This window comes from Rattus norvegicus, chromosome 2 (genome assembly GCF_036323735.1).
Source record: "Rattus norvegicus strain BN/NHsdMcwi chromosome 2, GRCr8, whole genome shotgun sequence".
In the NCBI taxonomy this organism is placed as follows: Eukaryota; Metazoa; Chordata; class Mammalia; order Rodentia; family Muridae; genus Rattus; species Rattus norvegicus.
Window position 1 is genome coordinate 184,004,573 of NC_086020.1, and position 12,254 is coordinate 184,016,826.

Sequence of the window (12,254 nt, forward strand, 5' to 3'; positions counted from 1 at the left end):
ACTCTCTGAAGAATTGGATTGGTATTTTGCTGAGGATTGCATTGAATCTGTAGCTTGCTCTTGGTAAAATGGCCATTTTTACTATATTAATCCTGCCAATCCATGAGCATGGGAGATCTTTCCATCTTCTGAGGTCTTCTTCAATTTCTTTCTTCAGAGACTTGAAGTTCTTATTGTTCTCCGCATTCACCACAGGAAGGGGTGGGAGGCTCTTTCTGAGAACAGTTTTTTTTTTTGTTTTGTTTTGTTTTGTCTTAATTAACGTAGTCAGAATCTTGATCACCAAAACTTATTTCATATCACTTGGATATCCTGATGTCAGATGTATCTCTCAGAAAAGTCACAAGTTTGTCATAGGCATCCTGACCACCAGATGTATTTCTCAAAACCTTGTTTTTATAATTTTGTTACTCATATCTATGAAACTTTCTTTTTTCAAAAGTCGATTTTATTTTATATTAGAATGGATACTCCAGCTTGCTCCTTCAGACCAATTGATTGGAAAGTGGTTTTCCAGGCTTTTACTCTGAGGTAGTATCTGTCTTTTTCTCTGAGGTGTGTTTCTTGTAGGCAGCAAAATGCTGGGCCCTCTCTACATATCCAGTCTGTTAATCCGTGTCTTTTTATTGGGGAATTGAGTCCATTGTTTTGAGAGATATAAAGGAATGGTGACTGTTGCTTCTGTTATTTTGAAATTTGGAGGTAGGATTATGTTTGTGCGTTCCTCTCCTTTTGGTTTGGTTCCTAAAAGATTACTTTCTTTCTTTTTCTATGGCATAGCTTGCCTCCCTCTTTTGGGCTTTGCCATTTATTATCCTTTGTAGCGCTGTATTTGTAGAAAGATATTGTGTAAATTTGGTTTTCTCATATAATATCTTGGTTTCTCCATATATATTAATTTGAGAGTTTTGCTGGATAAAATAGCCTGGGCTAGCATTTGTGTTCTATTAGGGTCTGTGTGACACCTGTCCAGGATCCTCTGGCTTTCATAGTCTCTGGTGAGAAATCTGGTGTAATTCTGATAGGTCTGCCTTTATGTTACTTGACCTTTTTCCTTTACTGCTTTTAATATTCTTTCTTTGTTTTGCGCATTTGGTGTTTTGACTATTATGTGGTGTGAGGAGTTTCTATTCGGGTCCAATCTATTTGGACTTCTGTAGGCTTCTTGTACGTTTATGGGCATCTTTCTTTTTAGGTTAGGGAAATTTTCTTCTATGATTTTGTTGAAGATATTTAATAGCCCTTTAAGTTGGGAGTCTTCACTCTCTTCTATACCTATTATCCTTAGGGTTGATCTTCTCATTGTGTCGTGGATTTCCTGTATGCTTTTGGGCTAGGAGCTTTTTCCATTTTACATTATCTTTGACAGTTGTGTCGATGTTTTCTATGGTATCTTCTGTTCCTGAGATCTCTCTTCAATCTCTTGTATTCTGCTTGTGATGTTCTCATCTATGACTCCTAATCTCTTCCCTAGGTTTTCTTTCTCCATGGTTGTCTTCCTTTATACTTTCTTTATTGCTTCTATTTCCATTTTTAAATCCTGGATGTTTTTGGTCAATTCCTTGTCCTGTTTCGTTTTTTTTCCCCAGTATCTTTAAGGGATTTTTGTGTTTCCTCTTTAAGGGCTTCTAGTTGTTTGTGTTGTCCTGTATTTCCTTTAAGGAGTTATTTATGACCTTCTTAAGTCCTCCATCACCATGATAGAATGTTATTTTAAATCTAGATCTTGCTTTTCTGGTGTGTTTGAATATCCAGTATTTGCTTTGATTGGAGAATTGGGCTCTGATGATGCCAAGTAATCTTGGTTTCTGTTGCTTTCTGTTGCCCCTGTACCCATGTTTTTTATTTGAAATTGGCCCCAGTGCTTGTTTCAAGAATTTTGTGCCCTATGTCCACCAAAACTGTCTGGCTTTCCCCTCCTCCTTTAGGTTTAACCAGGGCATGGAATGTCGCTGAACCACAAGGCTCTCAGTCATATATTCTTCCTATATAAAGTTGTAGGAAGTTGCTTACCAACAAAACCATCCAGGCACTGAAGTTCCTGACAGATATCAGGTGCAGTTTGTTTTTAAAATGCCATATTTCCCACTGACAATGTTCTCTTGTTTCTGGGTCCAAAAGAATGTAGGTTTTATAGTCTTCAAAAAATTCTTTTTAGATATTCTCTAGGACTCTCATTATTTCACCTATCTACCTTAGATAAATTTATAGGCCAAATTGATAGAAGCTTCTCTGAGGCTCACCCAACAGAATCTGAAGGTAGACACATATCCTCTCCCTACCTTCAACAGCCTTACAATACCAGTTGGGAATGTTCAAAGTAAAGGCTGTACCTGTGTGAGCACTCCATTACCCCTAGAACCAATTTCTAAGCTTTTCCCACAATTCTCTTACATTCTTCAGTTGTGAAAAAGAACATGAAGCAGTTGTTGACAGTCATCACAGACGGGTTTATGAGTCAACATGATTGAATCTTAAAGACCTAGGAGATCTGAGGGTCCTTTTGAAAATGGAGGGAGGGGTCTATAACTTCCAATTATAAGGTCATTACTGGCCAATGGTACATAGGACATAACTGTCTCCCCTATACATCTGGGTGTTCAGAAGAGGAGAGGAGTATGGTCATAATAGAGTCAATACCTCTGTGCAAAATAGTCTGAATGTCAGTTGGACTCAGATTAGGTGAGGGCAACAATACTCATCAAAGGAAAAAGGCCCAAGATGCCATTTCAATCTTACTATGTGTGCACCAAATCAAAGGCATGTAAGTATAGCAGCAGCCATTAAAAGTCTCACCGTCACGAAGCAAAGAAGTGCAGGCCGACAGGAGCCGGATGTAGATCTCTCCTGAGAGACACAGCCAGAATACAGCAAATACAGAGGCGAATGCCAGCAGCAAACCACTGAATTGAGAATAGGACCCCCGTTGAAGGAATCAGAGAAAGAACTGGAAGAGCTCGAAGGGGCTCGAGACCCCTTATGAACAACAATGCCAAGCAACCAGAGCTTCCAGGGACTAGGCCACTACCTAAAGACTATACATGGACTGACCCTGGACTCTGACCTCATAGGTAGCAATGAATATCCTAGTAAGAGCACCAGTGGAAGGGGAAGCCTTGGGTCCTGCTAAGACTGAACCCCCAGTGAACTAGATTGTTGGGGGTGGGCGGCAATGGGTGGAGGATGGGGAGGGGAACACCCATAAAGAAGGGGAGGTGGAAGGATTAGGGGGATGTTTGCCCGGAAACCGGAAAAGGGAATAACACTCGATATGTAAATAAGAAACACTCGAGTTAATAATAAAAAAAAAAAAAAAGTCTCACCATCAAAAAAAAAATGCCCAGAACCAGATAGTTTTCACACAAAATTCTACCATTCTAAGAGGAGTTATGGCCTATACTCCTCAAATCATTCCATGAAACAAAAATAGAAGGAATATTTCCCATTCTATTTTATGAGAGATTACAGTTACCCTGATATCTAAAACAAACATCAATTTCCCTTATGGACTCTGATACAAACATAATCATTAAATAATTAAAAACATATTCCAAGAACACATTAAAAATATCATGTACAAAACCAAAGGAGGCTTTGTCTCAGGTGAATAGGGGTGCTTCGATATACAAAAATCAAACTTTAATTGACCATATAAACCAACTGACAGAAAAAACAGCAAATCAAATGCAAACAAAAAAAGCAAAAAACATGCTCATTAAACTGGATCCAGGAAAGGTCTTTAAGAAGCGACCCGTTAATGATAAAAGTTCTTCAGAGATTGCCACACAGATGATAGAGCTAAATACAATAATGGTAATATAGAAGAAGCCCATGTCAACATCAACTTAAATGGGGAGAAACTCAAAGCCACTGTACAAAAGCAAAGGCAAGTAGTGGTTTCTCATTCTCTTAAATCTACTCAATACAGCAGTTGAAGTCTTAATTAGAACAATAAGGCAACTGGTAATTAACAGGATAAATACATTAAGGTTGAAAGATTTTTATTTGCAGATATATAATACACATAAATTAGGTGAAATTTTTTACATGCCAGTTATGTTAGGTCATCTATTCTGCTCAGTATAATGCAGACAGGTTTTTCCAAAGAGTCAGTTGAGCTGTGTTTCAGGCCAGTTGAATCCCAGGTTCAAGACATCAGACAAGAATAAAACAGCAGGGTAGATATCAGGTAGAGTGTCCAAGACCCTAGTGCTGCCACACCATTTTGACACATTACAGCTCTTGTAAATCCAGGCTGCCTTTGCCCAGATTCACTGTAAATGCTCCAGCAATACTGTAGTCTAAACAGAAGTCATTGGTAAAATGAGTGGTTGTTGCTGTTGGAAGACAGGTGTAGGTCATAGCTGTCAAGCTCCTAAAATATCTTTCAGCATTTGAGTGAGGGCTCCAAGCAAGGACAATGTATAGAAGCCAGGGAGCGAAATGTTTCCTCCACCAAGTAGGGATGTGACTCCACCATTGACTTCCACCCCACGGTCTCAGAGACTTCAGAAGCATGAAGTATAATGAAATCCATAGCTTTAGTCTTCAGGTGCTCTGCTCTGTAGAGGTCAGCCAGGATGAGAGTGGGTACAGCATTTTTCACAGAGATGTTGCTGCACAGGGCATCCTCACACATGACCTTCAAGCCCTGCAGGGCATACTTATCAGCAGCTGCCAACAAACCAGTGGCCATTGAGTGGCTGTGGAGGTGTGGTGCCTTCCCTGTGTAAATGAAATGCATCATTTCCTTAAAGACTTGCAAATGAATGTCATGGATCTCAATGCAGTTTGTTAAGCTCTCTAGCATTTCATGTTCAAACATGGCTCTGAAAACTGGAGAGCGAGCTGCTAGAATGGCCTTGTTAGCTCTGAATTCCTGGCCAGCTACCACCAGGCTACAGTCTGTGAAGAGGGAATTTTCCCACAGCTCTCCTAGGTCTTCTGCCAACATCTGCATTGGATCCCAGATTGCAGGTGTCATGTTCTGTCCAGGCCTGCTAAAGAAGGTTCCTATTATGCTCACCTTGAAACCCAGGGTAAGCTTGTCTTCAGGGAGAAGCCAACGACTATGGTAGAGGAGGAAATCTCGAAGGATGAACTTTTTGCATCCTCAGTATTGATTTGGCAGAAACCTTAAAACATCTGAGATCTTTGTAATAAGATACTTCTCTCCTTGGGCATTTATGATCCAGAACTGTACCTTTGCCCAAAATGGGCTCTTTGGACAACTGAGCAAACCCAGGTAAACAGACAGGTAATCTTTGCTTTCTTCATCAACACCGTTTGGGTATATTCTCAAACACCATTGTACTTCTTCACTGGCCTCTAATGAGAACCCTGGGCTTGTAATATTTTCCCGAATTCCATCCATGCAAAATGAAAAGTTTCTAATGGTCCACTCATAGCAGAAATTCTGAACACTGATGTGTGTGTAGCCACAGCTCTTGACTTCCAGGTCCCTTGACATGTCTTCTGGAGGTAGTTTGGAGGTTAAAGTTGATCTGAAAGAAGTAATAGAAGTTACTATTCACTCTGTAGGATACAATTATAGATACCCTTTAGATTTTATTTTCTTTGTCTGCTAAATTGTCCCTTTATATTCTTGGAAACTTGTATTTCTATTCAGTTTCTGTAGGTTTCCATATTTGTTCTACTGAAGATAAAACAGACTCACTACGACTGATAAATCTCTCTCTCTATCTCTCTCTATCTCTCTCTCTCTATCTCTCTCTCTGTCTGTCTGTCTCTCTGTGTTTGTGTCTCTCTCAGTCTCCATTATCCTCACTCACCCCAGCCATGGGTCTGTCTTTGTGTGTTTTATTGAATCTTATGTCTATGGTAACTACTTTTGACTATTCTATCCAATGTTGGAAGAGTTTGGAAGTGTATAAACAATCTCATTTCAATTGTGTAGTATTAATTGGGGTCCTGTAGCAAACATAAAGAATGAATTTCTCTATATACATACAAAGTGGATGTATGAAAAAAATCTGTAGGCAGAGGTCGAGCTAATATAAAGATGGCTAAAGTCAATACTTACTTATTCCACAAGGTTTGAAGTCTCAGGTCTTCTTCAGTATTGAACAGAATCCTGAAGAATTAGATTCAGATGCCAGTGAAGAAATGAGTTTGTTAGTAAGATGAGAGCAAGCAAGCAAAGACTCACAATTGACTTCTCCTATATACTTACATAGGCCTGCAATAGAAGTGGGGCCCAGTTAAGTGAATGTCTTCTAGTCTTAAGATCTGAATTAATGGTGTGTGTTTTACTGCCTCAAGACTCAGATTAAAAGTGTGTTTTTCTACCCAAACAGTCTGTAGTTGAACTGGATCTATCTACTTCAACATAAGTCACAAAATGTTAAAAGGCATCTCCTCCAGTATTTTAGTTTACTTCAGTCGACAGATAGTCTAAACATGAAGAAATTCAGTACTCCTTCACCACCAAAGTGATGTTTCATGACTGTGGTGCATTGGGCTGTCAGGAGGGGTGGGGGGTGCCTGATCTAGAAAAGAAATTAAAGACCCTTCTATGAGATTTGTCAGATAGGCTCCTAACTGTTATTTGGGGGGGGGGAGCTCTGCAAGAATAAACTGGAGTGGGGCAACATTTGGGTTGTAAATAAACAAATAAATGATGAAGAAAAAGAAGCAAGTACAGAGAGAAAAGTAAGAGAGGATGCAGTTTTTCCAGGAGAGTTTTTCAGAGATAGGTTGAAAAGAGAGAAATGGAGATATGGGGGGAAAACAGAATGATTCAGAGAACAAGGAAGGAGCCAGAAGAGTACAATAGTTGGTTAAGTTAGTTTGAGGCAAGGCAGAGCAGTTCAGGAAAAACTGAAAGAACACAGATTGAATCAGTTACAATGGAGAGGGGTTTTAAACCACCCAGTCAGACCTCAGAAAGAAGTAGGTAGGAGTGAATCATGCACCTAAAAGTGCCAGAGGCTAAAATGATTCTAGGCCTAGAATAGATTTTAAGAGGCTAGAAGCTTCCAGGACTAGGCCTAGGTTAAGAAGTGGAGGCAGAAAGCCTCAGTGATGACAATAAATACAGATGAATAATAGTTATTTTTACAATAAGAACACTACAAAGTCTGCAGTAGCTCTATACCAGGTAGACAGCTGAGCTGCTCCATGCACAGTTCAGACCTGCTCCTGCATTTAGGAACAGAGGGTGAATGACTTCAGGGAAGCAAGGAACACTTGTCCCTCAGACAAAACCTGCCCACTTATCTCACTAAATAATTTCTACCTAGACAGATATAATTTCTCTTTCTATGTCTTTTTCTGCTGATACACAGCCATTTCTGCCATTGCAAAATCTAACAAACATTTGACTTTCCTTCAGACAGAGCTGTAGCTTCAGCACCATCTTGGTTGGGGTAGTTTTCTGAGTGACTGCCATTTTTGTTATGGGCAGATAAGGTTTGACTATGCTATTGCTTCAGCATCATCTTAGCTTAAGGCAAGCTTCCCACTGACAATTTTCTCTCATTTCTGGGTCTGAGAGAATATAAATCTTATGGGATTCAAACAATTCTTTTTTTCTGTTTTTTTCCATTAACTTGAGTATTCTTTTTAAATATTCTGTAGAGCTCTCATTATTTCACCTGGTTACCATAGGCAAATTTATAGGCCAACTTGATTGAAGCTTCCCTGAGGCTCAGCCAACAGAATCTGGTAGTAGACACATATACCCTCCCTACGTTCAACAGCCTTAAAATCCCAGTTGGGTATGGTCAAAGTTAAGGCTGTATCAAGATTTGCCTGGACTTGTGTGGGCAGACCATTTACCTCTGGAACCAATTTCCAAGCTTCTCCAACAATTCTCTCACTTTCTTCAGTTGTGAAAAGAACCTGGAACTATTGTTGACAGTCATCCCTGGTGGGATTATGAGTCAACATGATTGAATCTAAAAGACCTAGGGGGATCTGAGGGTCTTTTCGAAAATGGAGGGAGGGGATCTATGACTTACAACTATAAAGGTCAGTACTGGTTAATGGTACATAGGACACAAACTGTCTCCCCTGTACATCTGTGTGTTCAGAAGACTAAGAGGAGTAAGGTCATAGTACAGTCAATCCCTTTGGGCAGTATAGCATGAATGTGTGTTGAACTCATATTAGGTAAGGGCACTAAAACTCATCAAAGTAAAAACGCCTAAGCTGCCATTTCAACTCTCACTATCTGTGCACCAAATCAAAGGCATCAAAGTATAGCAGCAGCCATTAAGAGTCTCCCCAACAAAAAGATCTTTACCAATCCTACAACAGATAGAGGCCTTATTTCCAAAATATACAAAGAACTCAAGAAGTTAGACCGCAGGGAAACAAATAACCCTATTAAAAAATGGGGTTCAGAGCTAAACAAAGAATTCACAGCTGAGGAATGCCGAATGGCTGAGAAACACCTAAAGAAATGTTCAACATCTTTAGTCATAAGGGAAATGCAAATCAAAACAACCCTGAGATTTCACCTCACACCAGTGCGATTGGCTAAGATCAAAAACTCAGGTGACAGCAGATGCTGGCGAGGATGTGGAGAAAGAGGAACACTCCTCCATTGTTGGTGGGATTGCAGACTGGTAAAACCATTCTGGAAATCAGTCTGGAGGTTCCTCAGAAAATTGGACATTGAACTGCCTGATGATCCAGCTATACCTCTCTTGGGCATATACCCAAAAGATGCCTCAACATATAAAAGAGACACGTGCTCCACTATGTTCATCGCAGCCTTATTTATAATAGCCAGAAGCTGGAAAGAACCCAGATGCCCTTCAACAGAGGAATGGATACAGAAAATGTGGTACATCTACACAATGGAATATTACTCAGCTATCAAAAACAACGAGTTTATGAAATTCGTAGGCAAATGGTTGGAACTGGAAAATATCATCCTGAGTGAGCTAACCCAATCACAGAAAGACATACATGGTATGCACTCATTGATAAGTGGCTATTAGCCCTAATGCTTGAATTACCCTAGATCCCTAGAACAAACGAAACTCAAGACGGATGATCAAAATGTGAATGCTTCACTCCTTCTTTAAATGAGGAAAAAGAATACCCTTGGCAGGGAAGGGAGAGGCAAAGATTAAAACAGAGACTGAAGGAACACCCATTCAGAGCCTGCCCCACATGTGGCCCATACATATACAGCCACCCAATTAGACAAGATGGATGAAGCAAAGAAGTGCAGACCGACAGGAGCCGGATGTAGATCGCTCCTGAGAGACACAGCCAGAATACAGCAAATATAGAGGCGAATGCCAGCAGCAAACCACTGAACTGAGAATAGGTCCCCTATTGAAGGAATCAGAGAAAGAACTGGAAGAGCTTGAAGGGGCTCGAGACCCCAAAAGTACAACAATGCCAAGCAACCAGAGCTTCCAGGGACTAAGCCACTACCTAAAGACTATACATGGACTGACCCTGGACTCTGACCCCATAGGTAGCAATGAATATCCTAGTAAGAGCACCAGTGGAAGGGGAAGCCCTGGGTCCTGCCAAGGCTGGACCGCCAGTGAACTAGACTGTTGGGGGGAGGGCAGCAATGGGGGGAGGGTGGGGAGGGGAACACCCATAAGGAAGGGGAGGGGGGAGGGGGATGTTTGCCCAGAAACCGGGAAAGGGAATAACACTCGAAATGTATATAAGAAATACTCAAGTTAATAATATATTAATAAATTATAAAAAAAAAAAAAAAAAAAAAAAAAAGAGTCTCCCCAACAGAAAATGCCCAGGTCCATAATTTTCATCTGCTATACTAAGAGGCGTTATGGCATATACTCCTCAAATCATTTCACAAAATAAAAAGAGAAGGAATATTTCCCACTTTATTTTATGAGAGACTACAGTTACAGTGATATCTAAAACACACATCAATTTCCCTTAGGGACTCATGCAAACATAATCATTAAATAATTGCAGGAATACATGAAAAATATCATTCACAAAATTAGGGTTTGTCTCAAGGTGAGTAATGGTGGTTCAATATACAGAAATCTATAAAATTTAATTGACCACATAGATTAACTGAAAGAAAAAAAAGCAAAACAAAAGTGAACAAACAAAATCAAAAAACATGATCATGGGGGTTGGGGATTTAGCTCAGCGGTAGAGCACTTGCCTAGGAAGCGCAAGGCCCTGGGTTCGGTCCCCAGCTCCGAAAAAATAAAATAAAATAAAATAAAATAAAAAATAAAAAACATGATCATTAAACTGGATCAGGACATGGACTTTAAGAAGCAATCTCTTAATGATAAAAGTTCTCCAGAGATGGTCACAGAGATTATGTGGCTAGATATAATAATGGTATTATAGAAGAATCCCATATCAAGATCAACTTAAATGGGGAGAAACTCAAAGCCCCTGTACAAAAGCAAAGGTCAGTCAAGGTTTCTCATTCTCTTAAATAGATTGAATGCAAGAGTTGAAATCTTAATTGAAACAATAAGGCAACTGGCAATAAAGAGGATAAATACAGTAAAGTTGAAAGAATTTTTATTTGCAGATAGATACTACACATGAACTAGGTGGAAAACTTTACACGTCAGTTAATACATTTAAGTTAGGTCACCAATTCTGCTCAGTCCAATGCAAACAGGTTTCTCCAAAGAAAGTCAGTTAGGATCTGCTTCAGGCCAGATGAATTCCAGGTACAAGACATCAGAAAAAAAGAAAACAACATCAATAGGATAGGTGTCAGGTATAGTGTCCAAGACCCTAGTGCTGCACTTACCCTACACACCATTTTGAAATATTACAGCTCTGTGAAATCCATAGCCACCATGCTGCCCTGCCCCAGATTCACTGTAAGTGTTCCAGTCAAACTGTAATCTAAACAGAAGTCATTGTTAAAAACACTGGTTATAGCTGTTAGCAGCCAGGTGCAGGCCATAACTGACAAGCTCCTAAACTATCTTTTGGCGTTTGAGTGAGGGCTCCAAGGAAAAACAATGTACAGAAGCCAGGGTGCGAAATGCTTCCTCCACCAAGTGGGGATGAGACTCCACCATTGACTTCCACTCCAAGGTCTCAGAGACTTCAGAAGCATGAAGTATAATGAAATCCATGGCCCTAGTCTTCAGGTGCTCTGTGCTGTGGAGGTCAGCCAGGATCAGAGTTGGTACAGCATTCTTCACAGAGAGGTTCCTGCACAAGGAATCCTCACAAATGACCTTCAAGTCCTGCAGATCATACTTATCAGCAGCTGCCAACAAACCTGTGGCCATTGAGTGGCTGTGAAGGTGTGGTGCCTTCCCTGTGTAAATGAAGGCCATCAGTTCCTTAAAGACTTGCAGGTGAATGTCGTGAATCTCAATGCGGTTTGTTAGGTGCTCCTGCATTTCATGTTCAAACATGGCTCTGAAAACTGGAGAGCGAGCTGCTAGAATGGCTTTGTGAGCTCTGAATTCCTGCCCACTTACAACAAGGGTGCAGTCTGTGAAGAGGGAATTTTCCCACAGTTCTCCTACGTCATCAGCCAACATCTGTGTTGCATCCTTGATTGCAGGTCTCATGTTATGTCCAGGCCTGCTAAAGGAGGGTCCTACTATGGACACCTTGCAACACAGGATGAGCTGGTCTTCAGGGAGAAGACAATGCCTATGGGAGAGGAGGAAATCTCGAAGGATGAACTTCCTCAATGCCCATTGTTCGTTTGGAAGAAACCTTATAACATTTGGGATCTTTGTAATATGATGTTTCTCTCCTTGGGCATTTAAGATCCAGCACTGGAACTTTGCCAAAACTGGGCTCTTTGGACAACTGTGCAAACCCAGGCAAACAGACAGGTAATCTTTGCTTTCTTCATCAACACCGTTTGGGTATATTGTCAAACACCATTGCACTTCTTCATTGGTCTCTAATGAGAACACTGGGCTTGTAATAATTTCCCAAATTCCTTCCATCCAAAATGAAAAGTTGCTAATGGTCCACTTGTAGCAGAATTTCTGAACACTGATATGTGTATAGCCGCAGATCTTGGCTTCCAAGTCCCCTGACATATCTTCTGGAGGTAGTTTGGAGATTAAAGTTGATCTGAAAGAAGTAATAGAATTTACTCTTTATTCTGCAAGATACAATTATAGATAGCCTTTTGTTTTTATTTTCAATTTTCTGCTAAATTGCCCCTTTCATATTCTTGAAAACGTCTATTTCTAAGCAGGAACTGTAGGTTTCCATACTTGTTCTACCAAACATAAAACAGACCCACTCTGACTGTTAAATCTCTCTCTCTCTCTCTC

At 40.3% G+C, this 12,254-nt stretch overlaps 1 protein-coding gene and 1 pseudogene across 1 annotated transcript; both read right to left on the reverse strand.

Moving 5' to 3' along the window:
- Positions 1–4,222: 4,222 nt before the first annotated feature.
- On the reverse strand, positions 4,223–5,473 carry Tdpoz1-ps18 (TD and POZ domain containing 1, pseudogene 18; annotated as a pseudogene).
- Positions 5,474–10,919: 5,446 nt separating this feature from the next.
- Positions 10,920–12,014, reverse strand: Tdpoz2l10 (TD and POZ domain containing 2 like 10). Its single transcript, XM_039103933.1, has one exon. The coding sequence runs from the start codon at positions 12,012–12,014 to the stop codon at positions 10,920–10,922; it is 1,095 nt and encodes a 364-aa protein (XP_038959861.1).
- Positions 12,015–12,254: the final 240 nt, after the last annotated feature.

What these genes read in the sequence shown, in the direction of transcription:
- Tdpoz2l10 (XM_039103933.1), bottom strand. Translation starts at nt 12,014, where the DNA reads ATGTCAGGGGACTTGGAAGCCAAGATCTGCGGCTATACACATATCAGT.